Source organism: Chelonia mydas, chromosome 11, assembly GCF_015237465.2.
Source record: "Chelonia mydas isolate rCheMyd1 chromosome 11, rCheMyd1.pri.v2, whole genome shotgun sequence".
In the NCBI taxonomy this organism is placed as follows: Eukaryota; Metazoa; Chordata; order Testudines; family Cheloniidae; genus Chelonia; species Chelonia mydas.
Window position 1 is genome coordinate 38,868,443 of NC_051251.2, and position 24,419 is coordinate 38,892,861.

The 24,419-nt window shown below is 40.9% G+C and overlaps 1 protein-coding gene across 1 annotated transcript in view; it reads left to right on the plus strand.

Moving 5' to 3' along the window:
• Window positions 1–24,419, plus strand: part of MYO3B (myosin IIIB) — a 298,357-nt gene that overhangs the window by 79,596 nt on the left and 194,342 nt on the right. Inside the window, exon 8 of the mRNA XM_043525586.1 lies at window positions 8,261–8,416. Within this exon, the coding sequence (XP_043381521.1) occupies window positions 8,261–8,416 (156 nt within the window). The remainder of the gene's footprint in view (window positions 1–8,260; window positions 8,417–24,419) is intronic.

A 24,419-nucleotide genomic window follows, 5' to 3' on the forward strand; every position in this document is an offset into this window, starting at 1 on the left:
TGCAGGCCCTCATTCGTGACAGGTTTGGATGAAATTTATTCAGACTTTGGGCGAAGAACTATCTAAGCCTTGTTAGCTTGCAAATTAGGCTGAGACACTGGCCTTTCTTGCAACATTATGGCCCTTCTACCTCCAGTTCTGACTGGATCCAGAAAGTGCACTTTTTGAATCCCAGGAAAGTTTCTGTGTGAACTGGGGCATTTCTTATCACAGCTGGACAGGGTTGCCTATCCACAGGCATTTAGATATCACATTGATGGATGCAGTGTAAATGCCTGGATAGACAGACCCATAGCAGTGACTGACACTTTGGTGAGTGTAATGTGTATCTGTTATGACTTGCTGTGTGTGCACTGCATCTTCTCACAGGAGAAGATATATTCTCTCTGCTGCAGATTCAGTTACCATTTTGTTTTCTGCTGTACCTGCTACAGACATCTGCAACACAAAGACACCCTGTGATCTCTCATGGAAACCTTACTTTTGTTCCTGTTTTTGTCCACTTAATTTAAATAAAGGTCATTCTGCATTTTGTGTATCTAAAAACATAGTACCTTGGATTAAAATATTCTTGGAGGTATATTATTTTGTCCATGAAATGCTGGAAATAAAATAAAGTATGCCTAAAAATATGTATGAGGTCTGGATCTGCTCACTTAATCAATTTTTTTAAAGAACAATTTTGTAGCTATGGAGGTTGTAATCACTCTGGTGAAAAAAAAAAGAATTTCAAAAAGAAACACTAATGCTAGTCTAATCACCTTTGGCTGGAATAATGAAGGGCATTAGTAATAGTTTTCTCTTTCTGAGCTTACAAAATATTCAGACCACCATTGGTGCTCTTATAAAATCTATTTCATTCCATTTATTCATTAGTAAATATTTGTTCATGACTGCTGATAAATAGTTCCCCCTTTCAGTCATCTGATTTGCCAGTTGCAAATGGCAGATTACATTGTTGAGACAGAGCAATTCCAACAATGTTATCGTCCAAGTGCAAGCAGCCAGTGAATTTTTAGAAGCTATCTTAGACAGGCCTATGTGTGGGTGTCTGCTCTTGTTCCCTGCTAATAAATGCTTCATCTTTGCCTGTAATTGTGGCAGAATGGAAATGGTGCTTAGGAGCCTGGCTGTGAGATTGCAGCAAATGACTGCAACCTATGTTTAATGTAGTGACACTAATGAATTCTGAGAATTAATTTTCAGCGAAGAAAGCATGATGGAAGATACTGGAATTTCAAATTAAGTAATGGATTGACTTTCGTCAAGGCCAACATGTACAGTATTTGTTTCCTTTTCAACCCCTACTTACTTACCCCTCTTTTTATTTTATAGGCACACATACCAAATCTGAACAACATTTTAGCGTATCTTATATGACACACATCTTGCAATGGATTTTTGAGCCAATTTGTACAATGAGAAGTAGAAGTCCCACAAGCTTGGACTTTCATTTATAAATTCCATGGGCCAAACAAATTTAATTAATTTGCAGGTGCAGTAGGCTTGGTGTTTTTAGTTGTAGTTACAGTACAGTTGATGTTGGACTGATCATGTTAATTAGACTAACTGTCCAAATTGGTCCTAGATGAGTATTCAAATAGGCACCTGAACATATTTTAGTTGAAGCCTTTTCTTACTTCAGAGAGCAGTTTCCTTAGTGATATGAACTTTTAAATATCTTTTTGATAATGCAACACACATTTTGATATGTTCTTGACAATAAGGCAGACAGGACTGTGGTTGGTCCATAGCTGCCTCTGAGCTACGGTCTTTTAAAAACATATAAAAGAAAACACTTTGGGAAGTAGCTCATGAGAATGTTAGCAGAGCCAAACCATGCGAGCAGTGTGCGAGGATACAGGACTTCTGCTGTAGGGCATAAAGCCCAGGATTTTAATCAAGAAAGTGGTGCTAGGCCTTCTGTAGATGTTCATCTTTTAAATGTAAATGTCTCTGTATTTCAAAGGTATGTGCTCCTGCTTCTGCATACTTTTTCCTGACTTTGCCAGATTTCCCTCCAGGATTTCAATCCCTCTTAAATATTCTAATATATTGTGAAGACAGTGGTCACTTTGGATGGGCTATTACCAGCAAGAGAGTGAGTTTGTCTGTGGGGGGGCGGAGGGTGAGAAAACCTGGATTTGTGCTGGAAATGGCCCAACTTGATGATCACTTTAGATAAGCTATTACCAGCAGGAGAGTGGGGTGGGAGGAGGCATTGTTTCATGGTGTCTGTGTATAAAATGTCTTGTGCGATTTCCACAGCATGCATCCGATGAAGTGAGCTGTAGCTCACGAAAGCTCATGCTCAAATAAATTGGTTAGTCTGTAAGGTGCCACAAGTCCTCCTTTTCTTTATTCTAATATAGTTTCCCTGCCTAAAAATAAGTTATGTGAACATATGGAGTTTGTACAGTCCAGTTTCCATTGTGAGTTGGAACACACACTGCTGAATGGCAGTAAACACAACAGGGACAGGGTAGATGATCTGCAGTCAGATCCGCACAAGCTCAAAGGTCTCTCATAAAGATCCCTATGCAGGACTGGGGACTAAGGCAGAGAGATGAAGCCTAGTGTACCAGTCACAAACACTGGAAGTATCCCTACTTGTATATGTCCACTGGTTAGATAAGGAACTACTGTACTCAGTAGTTTACTCTCTATTTTTCCACATACTTTTTTTCTGTCTGACCATGCAACTCAGTGCAACCAATATACTGAGATCACCCTGTGGCTCCTGGCTGAGGTTGGGCCTATCATACAAGCTGAAGCTCAACAATCTCCAAGAGTCATATGTAGCACCACATGTGAAAGATGTCTATACCTCACATAGGTGGTGCAAGATATAGTGAAGAACAATTCAGTGTCTTCTTAGTAAGAAACTTCTCCTTTTCCTCCAGGACAGGATCTGCCAGCTGGCCACAGCCCTTCATCACCTCCAGACTGATCAGCTGTGTGTCATCAGTCTCTAGCGTGATGAGTTCATGGAGTTTCACCTCTAACTCAAGTGAAGTCCTAGATGGCCGCAGATTTGTTACAATATCCATGACTTTTGATATTTGGGAATTTTTGCTTGTCAGGAGAGAGTGGTAAACAGCTGAACAAACTTCTGTATAAGCTGCAGTGTGGAACAGTGAGGCTTCACAGAATACAGCAGTGAAACAGTGGGCCAGAGCAGAGATAACTTTCATTTCCCTGTTGTTGTTGTTATATTAATATTATTCCTCTAGTGCCCAAAGTATGTTAGGCACTTTCTATTTATTTAGTTAATTAGAGTTATTAAAATATTAACACGAAGGATACAATCTTAATCTTCAGGCACCTATGACAGGTCATGGAGACAATAACAACACTAAAATCTAACAACTGACCCCTCTCATAAAAGTCAACCTCTCAGTAAAGAGTCCCTGAAAACTTCCAGCTACCGTACAAGCTTCAAGCCACTCTCGCTACAAAACTTATGGATAAACAATAAAATAGGTCCCAGCTCAACTGCTTGCAGTCTAAATAGACAAAAAAGAGACAAAGGAGAGGGGAAGAGTATTTAACATACACTAAAATTCTTGCTAAATACAGCCTCCAATAATAATCCCCCCAGTCATGTCACATTATTTATGACCCTTTCTCCAGCAACTTGCCTACAATTTATCCCATGTCAAGTTGTTCCTTTTCTTCCTCACCATCCCTCTTTTACCTGCAGAAACTGAGTATTCTGTGAGGTGAGTCCTATTGACTTTGGAGGGTGAGGACATGGTCCATGGAACAGTGAAGTGTGTCTTTGATCATACTGTTGCTGCTTTCACTGCAGTTCTGGATTGCTTCCTCCGGGTGGGGGATTTTTATAGGTCAGCCTATGTGATGTGCTGGTGGTGACTCTGCCCTCCCCTGCCTATAAGGGGGCAAGAAGAAAGGCAGGCATTGGGGTCCTGGTGTCTCAGAGGGAATCTGGACCAAGGTGGGACCTTTGAACACAAAAGGTGAAATCCCAGCTCCATTAGCAAAACTCCCATTGACTTCAGTGGGCCTGGAATTTCAGCCAAAATGATCATTTAAAAAATATTCTTTAAAGAGCGGAGTTGGTTTACAAAGATGGTGTGGTGTCTCCAAAATGTGTCTGTCATTTCTGACATTTCTACCATGAATTTCAGGACCCCATCTGGGAGAATTGGCTCCAGAGCTTTATACATTTTTCTGACTATTCTCTCCCCTATGGGAGCTTCTAAATCCATAGAATAATAGAAATGTAGGGCTGTGTGAGACCTTGAGATTATCTAGTCTATCCCCCTGCACTGAGGCAGGACTAAGTATACCTAAGCCATCCCTGCCAGGTGTTTGTCTAAGCTGTTCTTAAAAACCTCCAATTACAGGGATTTCACAACCTCCCTTAATAACTTATTCTGGTACTTAACTATCCTTATAAAGTTTTTCCTAATATCTAACCCAAATCTCCATTGCTGCAAGTTAATCTGATTAGTTCTTGTCCTTCCTTCAGTGGACATGGAGGACAATTGATCACCAGCCTCTTTATAACGGCTCTTAAGATATCTGAAGACTGTTAACTATTTGTTACCCCTGAATCTTCTTTTCTCAAGACTAAACATGCCCAGTTTTCTAACCTTTTTTCTTAGGTCAGGTTGTCTAAACCTCTTTTCATTTTTGATGCTCTCCTCTAGATTCTCCCCAATTTGTCCACATCTTTCTTAAAGTGTGGTGCCCAGAACTGGACACAGCATCTCAGCCAAGGTCTCATTAGTGCTAAGTAGAGTGGGACAGTTAGCTCCTGTGTCTAACATTCCAGAATATTTGACTTTTCTGCAACTTCATCACATTGTTGGCTCATATTCAATTTCTGATCCACTATAACACCCAGATTTTTTTCTGCTGTACTACTGTCTAGCCAGTTATACCTCATTTTGTCTTTGTTCATTTGATATTTTTCTTCCAAAGTATAGTGCTGTGCACTGATCTTTACTGAATTTCATCTTGTTGATTTCAGACTAATTCTCCAATTTGCCAAGGTCATTTTGAATTCTAATCCTGTCCTCCAAATTCCTTGCAACTGCTCCCAGCTTCGTGTTATCCCCACATTTTATACATACTCTCCATTCCAGTATCCAAGTCATTAATGAAAATGTTGAATAGCACTGGATTCAGGACAAACCCCCTGCAGGATCCCACTAAATACATCCTCCCAGTTTGACGGTGAACCATTGATACTTACACTTTCAGTCTGGTCTTTCAACCAGTTGTGCACTCATATTATAGTAATTTCATCTAGACCACATTTCCGTAGTTTGCTTTGAGAATGTCACGTCAAAAGCCTTACTTAGATCAAGACATTGCACATCTAGTGCTTCCCCCGTATTCACTAGGCCAGTAGCCCTGCCAGAGAAGGAAATTAGGTTGGTCTAGCATGATTTGTTCTTGACAAATCCATGTAGGCTTTTACTTATTACCCTGTTATTCTCTAGGTGCTCACAAATTGATTGCTTAATAATTTGTTGCAGTATCTTCCCCGGTATTGAATATAGGCTGACTGGAAATTCCTTCGGTCTTCTTTGTGCCCCTTTTAAAGATAGGCACTATATTTTCCCTTCTCCAGTCCTCTCGGATCTCACCTTTCCTCCATGAGGTCTCGGGGATAATCGCTAATGGTTTCCAGATTGCTTCAGCTAGTTTCTTAAATACCTTAGGATGAATTTTGTGAGGCCCTGCCCACTTGAATACATCTAACTTATCTAAATATTTTTAACCTGATAGTTCTCTATCCTGCCTTATGTTCTGTCCACCTTGTTGTTGTTAATAATAATTGTGTTAAGCATTGTGCTTTTTAATTGCATTAAAAATGGGAGAACAAAACAATGCCTCTAACTTCTATTTTTTACTATATTTTTGTGACATTTACCAGAATCCGTGACAAAACCACAGTATAGTGTCGGTAATTTATAATATACTACATGCAGTACCATGGACAGTTGGATGCTTCAGCCCTGGGCCATCCCTACATGTAAGACCATCTATCAGAGGCTCTAGGCCGAGTCAGCAGAGTTTCTATAGACTTCCAGTGGTGTAACTCAGAGCAGAATTTGTCCTAGTGTCTGCAACACAGTAAGATAAAAAGTTTCCATGCTATTAGTGCTTTTAACAGCACTTTAGCTATCCCATTTCTTGTGCAGACTTCACTCTAACCCTATTGCCTTAAAACAATTGGAATGTTGTCTTTGAACCTAGTATTGTCAAGGGTGGTAAACTTCAAATGAATTCAATATAAACTTTTCAGTACCAATTCCCCATGGTAGACATTTGAAATAAAGTTAATCACTAGTTCTATTAAATAAGGAATATGAGACTTTGAATACCTGCTTGTTTTGTGTTTTTCTCTATTTTCATTATAGTATTCGCTCTCCTTTTACACAACTCACACACAAAAAAGAGAAAGGTATACATTTAAATGGAGATTGACATGCCCAATATTTTATATCTGAGTGCATTCACTTTTAAAAATCATGGATAAAAAACAAAAAACCCCAAAACAAAACAAAAAGGACTCAGAACATGTAAAAGACAAATGATTGATTTCTTTTCATGGCAGGACAGGAGTGGTATTTATAGCTCCGCAGTCAGAGGAATGGAGATAATGTAGGTTCTGTTGGTTTAGTTTGTCTATCAGGAAGCTCCAGTTCTAACAGATAGCAAAACTCCCCTGACCAATTGTAAAACTGACAGAACATTTTACAGGCTGTCTTTTCTGGACTAGATGATGGTCAACGAGAAGGGCTGTGAAAATGGTCCGGATGAACCACAATTATTAAAATTATTTTGAAAGACAGATGTTGCAGGATTATTCTGGGAACCAGGCTTTAATGTTCTAGAAAATATTCAAGGTGAGGCTGAGCTTTAATAATTTGCTAGTGCATTTTGTAATAAACTAAAATGTATAATGTTATAGATATAATTTTAAAAGTCTGCGGATTGCTATTGGTAGAGTATTGAGTGCTATAAAAGGTATGAAAGTTTCATTGCACTTTTTGTGTAAAATGGTATCTTCTGCTTGGCAAATTTTCTCATGTAAAGGAAAGACTTCTTTAAATGTATATTTAGTGTAATTGCTTCATGAAACATCGGTAAATATGAAGTGTAAAACATTTTAATTTTAAAGCATCTATTCAGACAATCTCATCTTGCACTTGAGTCCAGTAGGAATTCCCTGAAATGATAGATACATGCTAGGATTGCCATGTATACTGTAATATAGTTTTTCCTTTGCTGATTCTCAAATGATCAAAATGTTATAATCACAGTATAATTACTGAACTAAATAAAATTGAACAAACTAATACAAAAAGAAATTAAAGGACAGTTTTGAAAAAAATCTGATAGTTTAAATGCATTTCTCTATTTGGAGCATATTATTCCAGCTTTACTGTGCTGGCACTGAATTATACTTCTTATCATGGCTTCCTAGATTTTAGATCTTTGACAGTATGCTATGATATTTATTAGTTAAGCATTATTCCATGTTAATTTCATAAGCTCTGTCTGTTTGCTCATTACGAGATCACCTGACCCTGTCAGCGATTGAACTTGCCCATCCTAGTTAGCATTTAAGTCTGAGTCATTTGTGTCTAGTCTGATCTATATTAAGTAGGTTTACTAATTTACCTGTCAAGGTTCTTATACTAATGCCCGTCACCATAGTATGTAAGAGCCCATTGAAAACATTCTTAGTTTATTAAAAACTTGGCATCAAATTGTTCTGACCAGTGTTCACTTACTCATTTATTTTTTTGGGCTAAATCCTGCAGTCCTCACTCAGTCAGAATTCCCATTGGATAATATGTAGGAAATTAATTACTCCAGGACTTTACTCTTTGTTCTCAGATGAAAGCTACTTTGAATGGATACTTCAAACAAGACTATAGTAAAGCTGCAAACCTGTACTTTATGCTGTTTACTCTTTTTTAAAAGATTGACATATGTTTACTGATCCAATTCTGCTCTGTTACACCAGTGTTATAAGTGTTAAGTAACTCCATTGAGTTAAGTAATGTTATTCCAGATTTACACCACTGTAAATGAAAAGTGAATATGGTCCTCTCATATAATTAATAATACCAATAAGTAGAAAAAGCAATCTGGTTTCTGTGACAGAACTGCCAGAGAATAAGTCAACAGTTTAATGTTCAAGTCAAATTAAATGATTTTGTTATCAAACAGCATGTACTATATGTGTAATGCTATTGCTCTATTTCCGCAGGTGTCTTATTAAGGATTTTGAAAAGCGTCCTTCAGTCACCCACCTTTTAGAGCATCCGTTTATTAGACAAGCCCATGGTAAGGATATGTCTCTGCAAAAACAGCTGGCTGATCTCATCCAAGCACAAGAACAGCTAGGCTTTGTAGCCAAAATAAGGTACTGTGCATTGCATTATTCTGCAGCCTTCCTCTGATTAGTCCTGGAAGCACAATTTAAAATGCTTAATTTTCAGACATTTATTACTTCAGATGATCACCTACATGCATTAGCAGTTTTATTTGTATTAAGTGCTGCATGCCATATGAATGGAGAAATAAGCTTCCCACTTGTGCCTTTATAACTTATTTTATTCAACCATAACATGAAAACCACACTATCTTTCTCTGTCCCATTTGACTTTGTTTTTATATCTATTCATTTAATGCATTTATCACTAGTACTGCTAATATAGGGATTTTTATTGAACAGTTAATAAGCTATTTACACTGAGTGGATAGAAATTCTGTTATGTTTTGGTAGCAGACCTGAAAGTATAAACATGAGCAGCAAAGTGACTATCAGAAAAGATTAAGAATTGAACATTTTAAAGTTGTTTGCAACTTGGTTAGCTATTACTAGTGAGCGGGGAGGCCCTTTAATACTTAATATGATTGTTTTGCCTGTGGGTTAATAACAACTATTATTTTTATACAGCCTAACACTTAATTTTTAAAATGTGGTGAAAAAGAGCAATGAATGTTCATCATCAGTAGAGGGTACTTTTTTCCAGCATCCTTTAAGGCTGACTATAAGAAATGTCTCTTGGTTTGGTTACTGTCCAGAAGGTGGCAGGATTTCACTGTTTTGAAAGTGAATTTAAATGCAAATGAACACACCTTCCTATGCTCAGCAATCATTTTGTAATATAAAATTTGTCTAGTACTAGATAAGCTCAGGCCCATTGTTATAAACAAATACCCACTAATGTTGATGAAGAAAATTAAATGTCATGATTCATGACTCATAAAAATGTATATACTTATGTACTGTAAGAATCTGCTGATTAAAAAGGAAAAGCCTAAATGTACATGTACAAGTTAAAATACTGGAATAGCTAGAGGTTTCAAGGTGAATGTGTCTTCCCTATTTTTCTGCTGGTGGAATATTAATCCCTCATCTAGCCTAGGCTCACATCAGAACAGTTTCTGTATTATCTCTCCTCTGGACCAAACTGCCTCTGGGTAGAATATGAATAGGGAGTGGTGGGGAGAAGGCACAAGGAGCCTTCCCCAACACAGTTATGCACCATGCAGAAGATTTAGACTCACCAGTGTTCTTCCGATGCTTGGAGGAGCTCAAAGACTGCTTCCTCCTTGCACCCCAAGAGTCTCTACAGAGGGGATGAGGAAGAGTCAGGGCCATGGCCATGGCCCTTTCTCCATGCCATCTCATAGAGCTAGCTGGGAGTGCTGCGGGGTGCAGGCTGCAATCACCCAAAAGTAAGATGCAGCATGTGAATTGCCCCTGTATGCCTGGGAGCTGGGGGAGGGATTGTGCCTGTTAGCCCATGTTTGTCCAGCATAATCTAACTCTCTGCCTGCCCTGCTACTGTCATAGATACTTGGCTCCATGTTAAATCAGTTCTTCTCCATTATGATTAGTCAAGTAACCTAACCAGGAGGAGGAGATGCATGAGGCTTTTTTTTAAACAACTAACAAAATCATCCAAAGCACAAAGAAAAGGAGTACTTGTGGCACCTTAGAGACTAACCAGTTTATTTGAGCATAAATAAATTTATTTGAGTATTTGCTTCAGGTTGGGGGGCTGTCTGTAGGCAAGGACTGGCCTGTCTCCCAAGATTTGTGAGAGTGTTGGGTCATCCTTCAGGATAGGTTGTAGATCCTTAATAATGCGTTGGAGGGGTTTTAGTTGGGGGCTGAAGGTGACGGCTAGTGGCGTTCTGTTATTTTCTTTGTTAGGCCTGTCCTGTAGTAGGTGACTTCTGGGAACTCTTCTGGCTCTATCAATCTGTTTCTTCACTTGCAAATACTCACCAGCAACCACATACCACACAACAGAACCACTAACCCAGGAACCTATCCTTGCAACAAAGCCCGTTGCCAACTGTACCCACATATCTATTCAGGGGACACCATCACAGGGCCTAATAACATCAGCCACGCTATCAGAGGCTCGTTCACCTGCACATCCACCAATGTGATATATGCCATCATGTGCCAGCAATGCCCCTCTGCCATGTACATTGGTCAAACTGGACAGTCTCTACGTAAAAGAGTAAATGGACACAAATCAGATGTCAAGAATTATAACATTCATAAACCAGTCGGAGAACACTTCAATCTCTCTGGTCACGCGATTACAGACATGAAAGTTGCTATTTTACAACAAAAAAACTTCAAATCCAGACTCCAGCGAGGAACTGCTGAATTGGAATTCATTTGCAAATTGGATACAATTAACTTAGGCTTGAATAGAGACTGGGAGTGGCTTAGTCATTATGCAAGGTAGCCTATTTCCCCTTGTTTTTTCCCCCCCTCCTCCCCCAGACGTTCTTGTTAAACCCTGGGTTTGTGCTGGAAATGGCCCACCTTGATTATCATACACAATGTAAGGAGAGTGGTCACTTTGGATAAGCTATTACCAGCAGGAGAGTGAGTTTGTGGGGGGGGGCGGGGTGTGAGAAAACCTGGATTTGTGTTGGAAATGGCCCACCTTGATTATCATACACATTGTAAGGAGAGTGGTCACTTTAGATAAGCTATTACCAGCAGGAGAGTGAGTTTGTGGGGCGGGGGGGGGGGGAGGGGGTGAGAAAACCTGGATTTGTGCTGGAAATGGCCCAACTTGATTATCATACACATTGTAAGGAGAGTGATCACTTTAGATAAGCTATTACCAGCAGGAGAGTGGGGTGGGAGGAGGTATTTTTTCATGCTTTCTGTGTATATAATAAGATCTTCTACACGTTCCACAGTATGCATCCGATGAAGTGAGCTGTAGCTCACAAAAGCTTATGCTCAAATAAATTGGTTAGTCTCTAAGGTGCCACAAGTACTCCTTTTCTTTTTGCGAATACAGACTAACACGGCTGTTACTCTGAAACCATCCAAAGCACAGGAGTTAGTGGTGATGCGGGACTTCAACTACTTAGACATCTGTTGGGAAAATAACACAGCAGGGCACAGATGATCCAACAAGGTCTTGGAATGTATTGGAGACAATTTTTGATTTCAGAAGGTGGAGAAAGCTACTAGAGGAGAGGCTGTTCTAGACTTGATTTTGACAAATAGGGAGGAACTGGTTGAGAATTTGAAAGTGGAAGGCAGCTTGGGTGAAAGTGATCATGAAAGGGTAGAGTTCATGAGTTTAAGGAATGGTAGGAGGAAAAACAGCAAAATAAAGACAATGGATTTCAAGAAGGCAGACTTTAGCAAACTCAGGGAGTTGGTAGATAAGATCCCATGGGAAGCAAGTCTAAGGGGAAAAACAATTGAAGACAGTTGGTAGTTTTTCAGAGAGATATTAAGGGCACAAGAGCAAACTATCCCACTGTGTAGGAAAGATAGGAAGTATGGCAGGAGACCACCCTGGCTTAACAAATGATCTAAAAATCAGAAAAGAGTCCTACAAAAAGTGGAAACTAGGTCAAATTACAAAGGATGAATATAAACAAATAACACAAGTCTAGCACACCCTCTCCACCTGGTTACCTTCTTTAATGCCAATCTGCTTACAGGTTTTGATGGACAGGTCTGGGTTCTTCTGGATCCCGCCACCCACTCAGCAGGGTGTATCTTCTTTATTTTTTCCTATGAATTTATTTGGTGGTGGCTCCACCCCCCTTGCTTCTTCCTGGCAGGGTCACCAGGGCAGCTTGGGAGGAAAATTCTAATCACAGGGTAATCCCCATTTACTTGCCAGATAGTTGGAGACTTCTAAGAAATAACACAAACACGTACAATATATTCAACACAATAATTATATTAAACAGGAGACAAATATAACATAACAGGGTAAAACACTATTTTTAGGTTCACTGGTGCCCACGCTGCTAATATCTGTGACTTTCCCCAGTCACGTGACTTGATGTAGCAAATGTAAGATTAGTGTCCTGTTGGTACACATATTTTGTTGGGGCCCTTGATGACCTATGACCACAAAATTCTTCTCTGCAGTGATTTAGCAGTGTGGCTGACTGGGTTCAGTACAGCCCAAAGGACTCGCAAGTGGGAGAAGGTGGTAAATCCCACCACAGGTTTAATATGCAGCAGGTTATAAAACCCCCAAACCCTTACTCCCTGGCTTGAGGACACAATTCAGTGAGTAGGGGGTCCCAAAAACAAATTCCCTGACGGATTAAAAGATGGTGCACTCACAAACTCCATGAATGATCCTCAAGTTCAGAGATGACTCTGGATTCCTCAGTTGCTAAAGAGGGGCTGATTTCTGCTGGCAGGGATCCTCTTCAGGCAGGAATCAGGCTGCTTCGGTCCCAGGATTTCCCCTCACCACAAAGGGGTGCAGGGCTCAAGGTGCAGATTACACAACTGTACTAAAATCCAAACTGTAGTCTTCTAGCCCAGCATCCAGACACACTCACAGCAGGCAGCAGCCCTGAACTAGCAGAAAGAGCAGAGCTGAGCATGTGGTGACTGGTCTCACCTAGGGAGCTGGGGGGCTAATTCAGCCTGGCTGGGGAAGTTTCCCAGTAAAACTCTACAAACTGGGAATCATCAGTGGAGAAGGAGAAGCCCAGCTGAGGTATCTTGCTTTCAGGTCCCTAAGAAGACATGGTTCCTGCTCCAAAGAACTTACAACCTGATCCATTCCAAATACATTACATACAGAATTTATTGCCATCTTTAGAGTAATCTTTACCAACATCAAAAATAGTTTGGCTTGTCAGCATAAAGCCCTGCCCTTGGGTCCAGACACACAGATGTAAATGTGCACTTCCCACCTGCTACTCCCCTTGAGTGGAGGAATCCTGGACTCTATGCTATGGCCAGTGCAACTCAACTGCAGGGAGGGTTAGCAATCTGCTACTGATCAAGACCAGTAGCAGATTACTATCCACCTCCCCAAAAAACACAGGAAAGGTGGGAAGGAACCTTAATTGTTTCGGGACACAATTCCTTCCTTGTGCTATTACTGCGGCAGTGCCATCACTACACAGGGCAGACTGAAGAAGCACAATTTAGGCCTTGGATACAGGAAATAGCAAGTGGAAATTTTCAGAAACCTCGAATCCACAGACTGCTTAGTATGTAATCAGCTTAATCTGCAGCAAGGCAGATTTAGGGTAGATATTGGGGAAAACTTTCCAACTATAAGGGTAGTTAAGCACTGGAATAGACTTCCATGGGAGGTTGTGGAATCCCCATCATTGGAGAGTTTTAATAACAGGTTAGACAAACATCTGTCAGGGATGGTCTAGCTACGTATAGTTGGTTCTGCCTCAGCTGGGGGGCGGGATGAGGGGATTGACTAGATGACCTCTCGAGGTCTCTTCCAGCCTAACATTACTATGATTATTAGTTTCTTATTAAATGAAGTACTACTTCTGCTGAGTATTGTGAAAAAAATACTTCAGCACCTTCAACTCCCTTCTCTTCATGTGCCAGTATACTTATGCTTGTATCTGTAATTTTCACATGCGTCTGAAGAAGTGCGTTTTTTTACCCACAAAAGCTTATGCCCAAATAAATCTGTTAGTCTTTAAGGTGCTATCGGACTCCTCATTATATTTCAACACAGTATAGAAATCATTTTTTCCTCTGCATAAGTCATATTTTCCCAACACTGCTATTCATATTATACACACACGTGCTACATTACAAACATAATTAAAGTTGCAAAGTCAGATTTTAGCTGTTAAAGAAGTCTCTACTGAGCACCTGTGAACTGCACATATTCAAAGGTTTATAACTTTGCAAAATGTGGGTGGATTTTCATGGGGGTGGGAAAAGGCATGTCCCAGACACACAGCCCACTCTGCTGGCAAATTTCAAGTCCCTGCTCCAAAGCATAGAGGAGCTAGAGCATTTCAAGGAAAAGGTCTGAAGAATTTTTTAACATCTCAAAACAATGTATTCTTCATTAGCCTTGTTCTCAGAAACAGTTGGCTGAAATTTGCCAAAGAAATTCAGGCTGAAGAAGACACCTGGTATGGAAAATTTCAGCCCAAATGGTTAAAATTTCACAAAGATATAAGCAAGTGACAATAGGGTCTTATAAGGGGAGTTAGTTTGGAATGTGGGTTTTGGTTTGGGCTCCCCCTGTGTGACACAGACTAATAATACATTGTATATTTATATATGGTCTATCTGGGGATCTCAAAACTCTTTAAAGACTCTAATTCTTTCGGGCATATTTTTGTTCTGTGTTTGTACAGCACGTAGAATGATGGAGCCCTGGTCAATGATTGGGGCTCTTAGGGCACTACTAAAATACAAATAATAAATGAATAATAACAATAATAAATTACTCTTTGTAATACCCCTGTGATGGAAAGGGACATATACATGCATGCACAGACAGACAGACAGACAGACACACACACACACACACACTTATTAGGAAGTGACAGTTGTGATTAATCATGGAACTTTGTTATAAATAGCACTTATCATGCACCTTTGATTGCCTAACTGCTGTCCACCGGATAATCCATCTTTTTCTAACATTCCAAAGCCTTAAACACCATCACAAGGTTATCATTTCTATAAAACAACCGGACAGAAACATGTTTCCTTATACTTCCCACCGTTTAAATGTGCCATTTCCACCCAAAACGACATTAAGCTGAGATTCAGGATGGGCAATATACAGCCCTAGCCCAGTAACAAATTTTAATTTTGAATTGCAGTGGCACCTAGAGCTCCTAATCCGGAATCAGGCACAGTCTTGCTAGGTACTGTGTGGACATATAGCAAAAAACCATCCCCTCCCCAAAAGAGCTTCCAGTGTGAGTAAGGTCTAATAGCTTACATCTGGCCATTACTAAGGTTTGCCCCAGTATACTTTGGGAATTGGGAGATCCATAACTTCTCAATGGGCATTTACTTCCAGCTCTGAAAGACATTGAGATATTGGACTGATGCTAATAATCATAAGATTATTATTGGTAGAAAAACTAACTAAGTTAATTTTTAAAGGTATCATACATATGTTAGTTATAATTTTCTTCTTCCTCGGAGGTCTGTACAGTTGAACTTTTGATACTAAGGGTATGTCTACACTACCTGCTGGATCGGCGGGCTGCGATCGATCCAGCAGGGGTTGATTTATTACGTCTAGTCTAGACACGATAAATCGACCCCCGAGCGCTCTCCAGTCGACTCCTGTACTCCACCGCCATGAGAGGTGCAGGCAGAGCCAATGGGGGAGCGGCAGCAGTCGACTCACCGTAGTGAAGACACTGTGGTGAATAGGTCTAAGTACGTCGACTTCAGCTACGTTATTCACGTAGCTGAAGTTGAGAAATTTAGATTGATTCCCTCCCCCAGGGTAGACCAGGGCTTAGGGACCTGGCTTTGCAGAGGGATATGAAAAAAGAGTACCAATAAAAAGTTTTAAAAGTCTCTAAAGCATTTAAAAATAGTTTTCAATAAAGTATATGACATACACAGAACACATGATGGTTCAGTGTTATATAAAAGTTTTATTGGCATCCGTTTGTGCTGATCTGCAGAAGTCACTTGTACAATAGCTTCACCTTTTGTAAATACATTGGAATTCCCGAGGGCATGCTGATTAAAACCTTTTTGCCACATCACGCGGTGTGCGTGCTCTCTCTGACTCTTTAATGTGTACATGTATATGTAATGTATAATAAAATGTTAGTCTTTATATAAAATCATCTATCTAATAACTGCTTGGGTGTGGAAATAAGGAAACTTTTTTTGAGAGTGCATATCAGCACCACAAAACAGTTTAGAAGAAAGAGCAGAAAATAATGTATTTTCCCATTAAAACTTAAAGGAAACTAAGGAGGCAGACTGCAATTATCTAGAACTGGGAATTTACCAAGACTTTTCCTGTGAAAAGAACCAGACTCCTTAGTGATTACTGACTACAAGTGATCAGGAGGTTCCACTTTTATGTCTGATTTGAGAGATATCAGCATCAGAATGGTGCCCACTATCATGCATTGGTTCATTATTGACTCAGCATCTATGTGTTCCTTGCAGGTGTCTCGTCTAAATCCTGAGAGAATCTAAGAAGATTAGCCTTGCTTATTTTGTGAGATCACAACACAAATGGCAGGGCTACAGGCTAGAAACCCTAGGAGAACTGACTTAGAAATGCTGCAAAGTTGTAGAGATTGTAACTCAAGTTGTTATTCCACAATTTATAGCAGAGCAAGAAATTAAGCGGAAGAACAGTGCAAACTGAAACCAGGAAAGCCCAAAATGATGCTTGAAAGATGTGAATGCTCTGAGGAGGTGGTAAACACCATCACTTCACCTACAGTCAAAGACACATACCCTCTGTCAGTCAAGATAGTGCTTAGTCTGAAGGTCATGCTGAATACATCACTGACCCCGGAAAATCAAATAACATCACTGTAATAGGGTGTGTACCCCACATACGTCATGAAAGGGTTAATATGGGCTTGAGAGGCCAATTAGCCAGCCTGGGTTCACCTGGAGGATGGACCAGGCCTAATTAGAGATAAAGTCCAGCTGGGGGAGAGCACGGGTTTGGGGGTTTTTTTTCTCCATAATGAGCTGGATGAGTCCACGTAGAGAGATGGAGGGGAGAGGAGGTGGGAAATGCCGTCCCTCTGGGAAGCAACCTGAAAGAAGGCTGAGAAGGGGGAAGCAGAGCAGAGCAGGGGTGAGCTGGAAGCCTGACTGGAGATAGGGCTCCTGAAGAGCTGTAGCCTACCTGAACTCTGGGGTGGGGAGTGTGTCAGCCTCTGGACTGTGGGGTTAATGAAGGCACAGGAGCCTGAGACAAGGCGTGGGGACAAACTGTAGTGGGTGAGGGGTGCTTGGGAGGAAGAGATGGTTAGCTGGGCACAGCAGGGCTGAAGGTTTGGTTTCGTTTACCTTTCTGTTGTCCTTTGGTAAAGGACTCTGTGGCCCCAAAAGAAGCAGGAATCTGCAACGTGGGCTGTCTGGATGGCCAAGACTCTCCTACAATCAGAGAAGGCCAAACGACAGTGCGGGAAACTGATTCACATCTGATCACAAAGAGGTGTATTGGGGTGGCAGCTTGCCACAGTCAGTTACCATTAGCTGCTCCCGCCATCTCCAGCTAATAAGATTCAGTCTCTTTATCTTGGATAAATTCCTTGCCTCAGTAGTTCATGCATTTGTCATATCCAGGCTAGACAATTGCAACCATGCTATCTAGACCTAAGCAAGAAATTAATGAAGAAGCTGCAACTGGTAAATAATACTTCTAAGTGGTATAAACCAAAGGCCATCTATTAGGCCCATGCTACCCATCCTGCACTGGAACCTTGTGTGCTGTCAGATCCATTTCAAATGTATACTGAGCTATAAAACCCTCAATGGAACAGATCCATGTTATCTCTAAGATCACCTCTTCTTTAATGTGCCATCCAACACCCTGGTTAGTAGGGTTTATCTAGACTCAAGGAAGCAGAAATCAGGATACTGTGTCCTTTTCTTCCCTTATGATTTCTGCAGCCTTTATTTTCAGTTTCCTGTGAAATTATTTTGCTCGCCTCAAAGCCGTTAGTCTCCATGGTGTTTATCACACTGTCAATTTCCTTGTTTAAAAATAGGAAGTAACCCTAGGGTGTGTCTGCACAGAAGAAGCTGAGCATGGGCTAGACTACCTGAACTAGCTTGAATCCAGCTTGTGTGGGTAATAGCATTGAAGACAGCACAGTGTGGGCTTCAGAGCAGGCGACCAAGCCAAGTTCATACCCAAGATCCATGCCAGGCTTGCATCACCTGTGATGGAACCCACACTGTGCTGTCTTTCCAGGTATTGTTTCCTGTACTAGCTGGATTCAAGCTAGCTTGGGTGTAGATGAGCCTGTGCACAGCTTTTGCTGTGTAGACATATCTTTAGAATCATGGCTGTGACAGGCAGCAAAAGACCTACTTGTTTCTCTTGGATAAAATTCTCCTCTTTTCATTATTAGTAAATGAGCTGTGAAAGGAATTCACAGTCTCAGCTGAACATCCATATGGCCCCAGTGTGATTTCACTCACCAGTTTTACACTGGTCTAGCTCAATTAACTTCAAGAGAATTACTCTTGATTTACACTGATAAAATTGGAATCAGAATCACACTGGCAGAATTCTATCCTTTACATAAATTTGTATTTAAATGAAAAAACTGTAAAAATATTATTAGGAAGAAATGCAAAAGCTAAATTCTAGAACTCTGGGCCACGTTATTTCAAATGACCTCAGTTTAATACATTACTTTGAATTTATTGCCATAATGGGCTCAACCAGTGGTTGTGGCCAAGTTATGGTTAGTGCAGCTAAAGGGAGAGAAAAAATGGCTCTAAGTCACCTTTTTGACTTTTCTGGTCCTAGGGCGAATGGATGCCATGCAAGCCCTATGACTTAAATAGAGCTACTTCTGGGCTGACCAAAACTCTTCAGCTGCCCACAATCCAAGGGGCCACCTGGCAGACAGATCACTGGAGTACAGTTGCATTTCAGTCACACATGCTATGATTGTCTCTATGCCAGTGAGAGATTTGCCCAACACTGGGAGAATCACCATTGATATTGTAGGTTTCCGACTACTTCGTGCCACTGTGGGCCAAGGATCTGACCTGGTTTCTCTAGATGAAATCCTGCAAGTTTTGTCATTGACTTAAATGGAATCAGGATTTCACCCTCTGTCCTTCCTTTAGTACTCTGGTCTTGTGTTTAACCTGTCCCTTCTATTCTCGCTTGGTAAACCCTTAGCCCAGAATCAGGTGTCACCATTGCATGGAAATGAGTTCTGGCCATTACTTTTATTTCCCCATCTCCTCCAACTCCAGCAAATAAGTTCTTTGGGGCAGGGACTGTCATTTACTGTATCTTTGTACAGCATCCAGCACAATAGGGCTGTTTGTTTGTTTCCTAGATGCTACTGCAATATATATGTTAAATAATAATATTCACATACATTTCATTATCACATTTACCATAACAATATTTGCATAATGTTTTCATTTAAAAATATTGTATCTCATGGATAAGGAAAAGTCCAGAAAGCAGAATAAACAAACCAGAATCTTGGGTTTCAGTTACCAGAGTTCCAGCAAGGCTATATTTTCCAGTTCTCTCTCTCTCCTGGAGCCAAAATATATCATCACATTTTAGCAAATGGAAACTAATTTGCAGCCCATTTTGGGAGCCAGAATAATCTCGCACCCATCAAGGTTTAGATGTCCCTAGGAAGGGAGCATTTTTCAGAAAAAGTAGAGGACAGTATCAAACTCTTTTCAGAGTAGCAGCCGTGTAGTCTGTATCCGCAAAAAGAAAAGGAGTACTTGTGGCACCTTGAGGAATTCCACCATGATTTCAACAATTTCCATCCCACCATCAACCTCAGCCTGGACCAGTCCACACAAGAGATCCGCTTCCTGGACACTACGGTGCTAATAAGCGATGGTCACATAAACACCACCCTACACCAGAAACCTACTGACCGCTATGCCTACCTACATGCCTCCAGCTTTCATCCAGACCACACCATATGATCCATTGTCTACAGCCAAGCTCTCCGATACAACCGCATTTGCTCCAACCGCTCAGACAGAGACAAACACCTACAAGATCTCTATCAAGCATTCTTACAACTACAATACCCACCTGCTGAAGTGAAGAAACAGATTGACAGAGCCAGAAGAGTACCCAGAAGTTACCTACTACAAGACAGGCCCAACAAAGAAAATAACAGAACGCCACTAGCCACCACCTTCAGTCCCCAACTAAAACTTCTCCAATGCATCCTCAAGGATCTACAACCTATCCTGAAGGATGACCCATCACTCTCACAGATCTTGGGAGACAGGCCAGTCCTTGCTTACAGACAGCCCCCCAACCTGAAGCAAATACTCACCAGCAACCACACAACAGAACCACTAACCCAGGAACCAATCCTTGCAACAAAGCCGGTTGCCAGCTGTGTCCACATATCTATTCAGGGGATACCATCATAGGGCCTAATCACATCAGCCGCACTATCAGAGGCTCGTTCACCTGCACATCTACCAACGTGATATGTGCCAGCAATGCCCCTCTGCCATGTACATTGGCCAAACTGGACAGTCTCACGTAAAAGAATAAATGGACATAAATCAGATGTCAAGAATTATAACATTCAAAAACCAGTTGGAGAACACTTCAATCTCTTTGGTCACTCGATTACAGACCTAAAAGTGGCAATTCTTCAACAAAAAGACTTCAAAAACAGATTCCAACGAGAGACTGCTGAATTGGAATTAATTTGCAAACTGGATACAATTAACTTAGGCTTGAATAAAGACTGGGAATGGATGTGTCATTACACAAAGTAAAACTATTTCCCCATGTTTATTTCCCCCCATCCCGCACTGTTCCTCACATGTTCTTGTCAACTGCTGAAAATGGCCCACCTTGATTATCACTACAAAAGGTTTTTTCCGTCCCGCTCTCCTGATGGTAATAGCTCACCTTACCTGTAAAAAGAAAAGGAGTACTTGTGGCACCTTAGAGACTAACAAATTTATTAGAGCATAAGTTTTCGTGAGCTACAGCTCACTTCATCATCACTTCACCTTACCTGACCACTCTTGTTACAGTGTGTATGGTAACACTCATTGTTTCATGTTCTCTGTGTATATAAAATCTCCCCACTGTATTTTCCACTGCATGCATCCGATGAAGTGAGCTGTAGCTCACGAAAGCTTATGCTCAAATAAATTTGTTAGTCTCTAAGGTGCCACAAGTCCTCCTTTTCTTTTATCAAACTCTTGTTACTGAACCTGGCCTTACATAATGAATGTGAGATGTTGGGGAAGGGACTGAGTAAGTATATTGCTACAGAAAGTGACCTGGTGCTGAATGAGGGACAGGAATAGAGTTTGTTTTGATAGACTCAGGCCCCACATAGTAATGAACTGAGGAAAACTAGAAGGGAGGTGGACTCAAATTCAGGAAAGGGTATGAATAACAGAAGATGGATGCATGGTTCAGGAGTAAATGAGTAGAGCTCCCGGTCACATGCAGTGTCTGTAAAGACTTTCTGACATAAATACTCTATGCCATAAATAAAGGAGGGTGTGTAATAATGTGGCTAGGGCACAGTCTTGGTATATTTGGATTGTAAATTTTTCCAGGCAGGGACCTCATCGATTTGCATGGAACATTTCATGGAACTATATACATAATCATTATCATAAAAAAAATAGGACAGGGAATTAGCATAACCAAGTTTTTTTCCCCGTTCTGTCACTAAATCCATATGGCAGCTTGGTAAATCACTTAATTTCACTGTGCCTCAATTCAGCCACCTGTGAAGTGGTAATTATGATAACGTCTTCACTTGTTGCATTATGTCTATAAAATTAGATTGTAATCTCTTGAAGGCAGAAGTTTGTATTTTACTTGTTCTATTAGACACCCTTAGGCACACTTTTAGTCATTGTAAAAATATTAATGAAGAAGAACTTGAATATTGCCTACTTCTATCTATTTTCTCTGTCCCTTGGAAGGCTCAGGGAAGGGGGGAGTATTAGTGATTATGGAAACTGCAAGCTCTCCGTTCACAATAAAACCCTTGCTCAGTTCCGGTAGGTAAATATTTTTGTGAAATAGCATTTGGGTATGTTGGATAATCCATTAGGGAAGATTATAATGGAGAGCTGTTCCCTTTCCAAACATGTCTTTTGATGTCTTGAACTCATTTTTGTGGTCAGTTGTTTTTTTGATTCATGGCACAAGAGATTCCACCATCTAGACTGATTTTCAGCAGGCTGTTTCCTGATACTCCTAAATGTTAAACTGCTCTTTGAGCTGACTTCACTGGCAATATATACTGCAAAAACTAGGTGTGTATTGTGGAATTGTACACGTCAAGACCTCATCCAAACTTGGCAGAGCTGGTAGCTGGTTCAAAATGTAAACAATGGGAAAACATATGTCAAACTTCATAATATCATTATGCTTAAAGATGATGTTGTGCTACATTTAGAAGAGCAACTTCAAAGTTGGGACTCTCAAAATTCTACCTTCTTCTTGCGTCCTTAAGTCTGATTGCCAATTCTTGATTTCTTCATATGGATTTATCCCTGAACCAAATTTTTTTCAAAACTAAAAAATGAGTGCAAGAAATACTTCCAAACAGCCGAGTAATTGTGAATAGAATTGGTTGGAAAATGCGGGGGGGGGGAGTGCATAAAATATTTTGTTGATATTTTGAAAAACACCAGAAAATAATTCATGATACATTTTTGCAAATAGTTTCCCCTGCAATTTCAAATACTCAAAAATTCTCAGGCAGCAAGTAAAAAGAAATCCTAAAATAAAAAATCATTGTACCCATTCTAGCAATCAGGAGCAAATCTAAAATAACAGAGAGTGGCCATGTGTGAGCTGGAGGAATACAAATTCAGTAAGAGCAGTTTCTGCTTTTTGGGTTTGGGGGAATAATTGCAAGTCCTGGTGAGGGAAAACAATTTTGAAAAATACTGGAATTTAGGAACAATTTAAAAAATAGTAGAATATGCATTTTAACCTTCACTTGGCATCCTCCTCCTGAACCAGCCCTCAACATTTTAGGTATTGTGCAACAAAAACACTTCAAATTATACTGTTGTGATGAAATAGAAGAGTAACAGAAAAGAGCTGTAGAGGGCCCTCTATAGAATGCTATTGATATTAGGAGATGAAAAGGTAGTGGATGTCATGTCTAGCAGAGGTATGCTTAATAAATAGGTTGCAGGTCATTGGTAAGGCCCTTGATGGCAGCTGGCTGATTTTCAGAGGAAGTTAATATGGGGCAGCTCTGTTAATCCATTGCCACCTGTCTACTTTGCTAACCCTCTCAATCAACCATCACAGTGGTTAAAATTGACAAAAACAATGGTCTTTTGTAGCACTCCCAGGCTGAACTGCAGTCTGGAAGAATCAAGCTGATGGTCACAAATTGGTGTTGGGCAAATCCAAAATGGTTGTGGTTCAAAATGGCCGGTTCTCAGATTAACAGAGGCTTTAAGGAGCCTCACTCCAGATCTGGCTCTCTACTCTCTCTGCTGTTTCTCTGCTATCTGGAGAGCCTGTGCTCCCCTCTACCAATAGTTCTTCCCTTCAGAAGGGTCAGTCAGGCAACTTGTTCTGCCAGCTTCTGGCCAGCTCATCTTCTCATGATAATAGGGGAAAGTGAAGATTTAGTGTCTGAGTGGATGGGTTCTTATTTGATCCGTATTGAGCCGCCCTGTCTTAATGCGAAGACCGAGCTTTGTTGCAATGTGCATTTCTGAGAGAGAGAGAACCATTAGCAGAAAAATTAACCCTTTGTGAGATTTAATTCCCCCCATCTATGCTGGCACAGAAAGTTACAAATTATACTCCCCTGAGATGGGGCCCTGCACCAGCAGAGAAAGGATGAAGAAGAACCTGTGGGCTCAGCTAGCCCTGCCTGCTATACCTGCAGCCAATTCCAAGCCTGGAGGGGCAATAAAAGGAGAGCCTGACTCAGTTCAGGGTTGACTGGTCAGGAAGGAGGACAGAGTTCTGCCTCTCCGCCTGAAGGGAACTTCGCTTGCAGAGTTGCAGAGAGACGGGCCTGATTGCTGGAGCAGTCACTGGGCAGGAACATCATACCCCAAGGAATGAGCAATGCTTGAATCAGAGACTATTTGGGAAGAAACCCCGAATTAAAGGACAGGAACGCTGTCCTGGAAGACTGAGGGATGGCCCAACATTGAGGTAGGATTGCTTTTTGTTGTAGAACATTTTGAGGTTTAACCTACCCAGAAAGGGGTAAGACTGAAGAGGCAACAATGAGCCAGTGGGTCACAGTCTGCCTCAGTGGACACCGGAAATAGAGACTTCTTCCCCCCAGGGCACCTGGAAGGTCCACAAAGGGGCACTGCTCCAGCCACACCACTACACTGCCCCCATACTCTCTCCAGGTGGAGGGCAGTTTTAAGCTGCAGTTGGCTACCTGCCGTAGGAGACCTA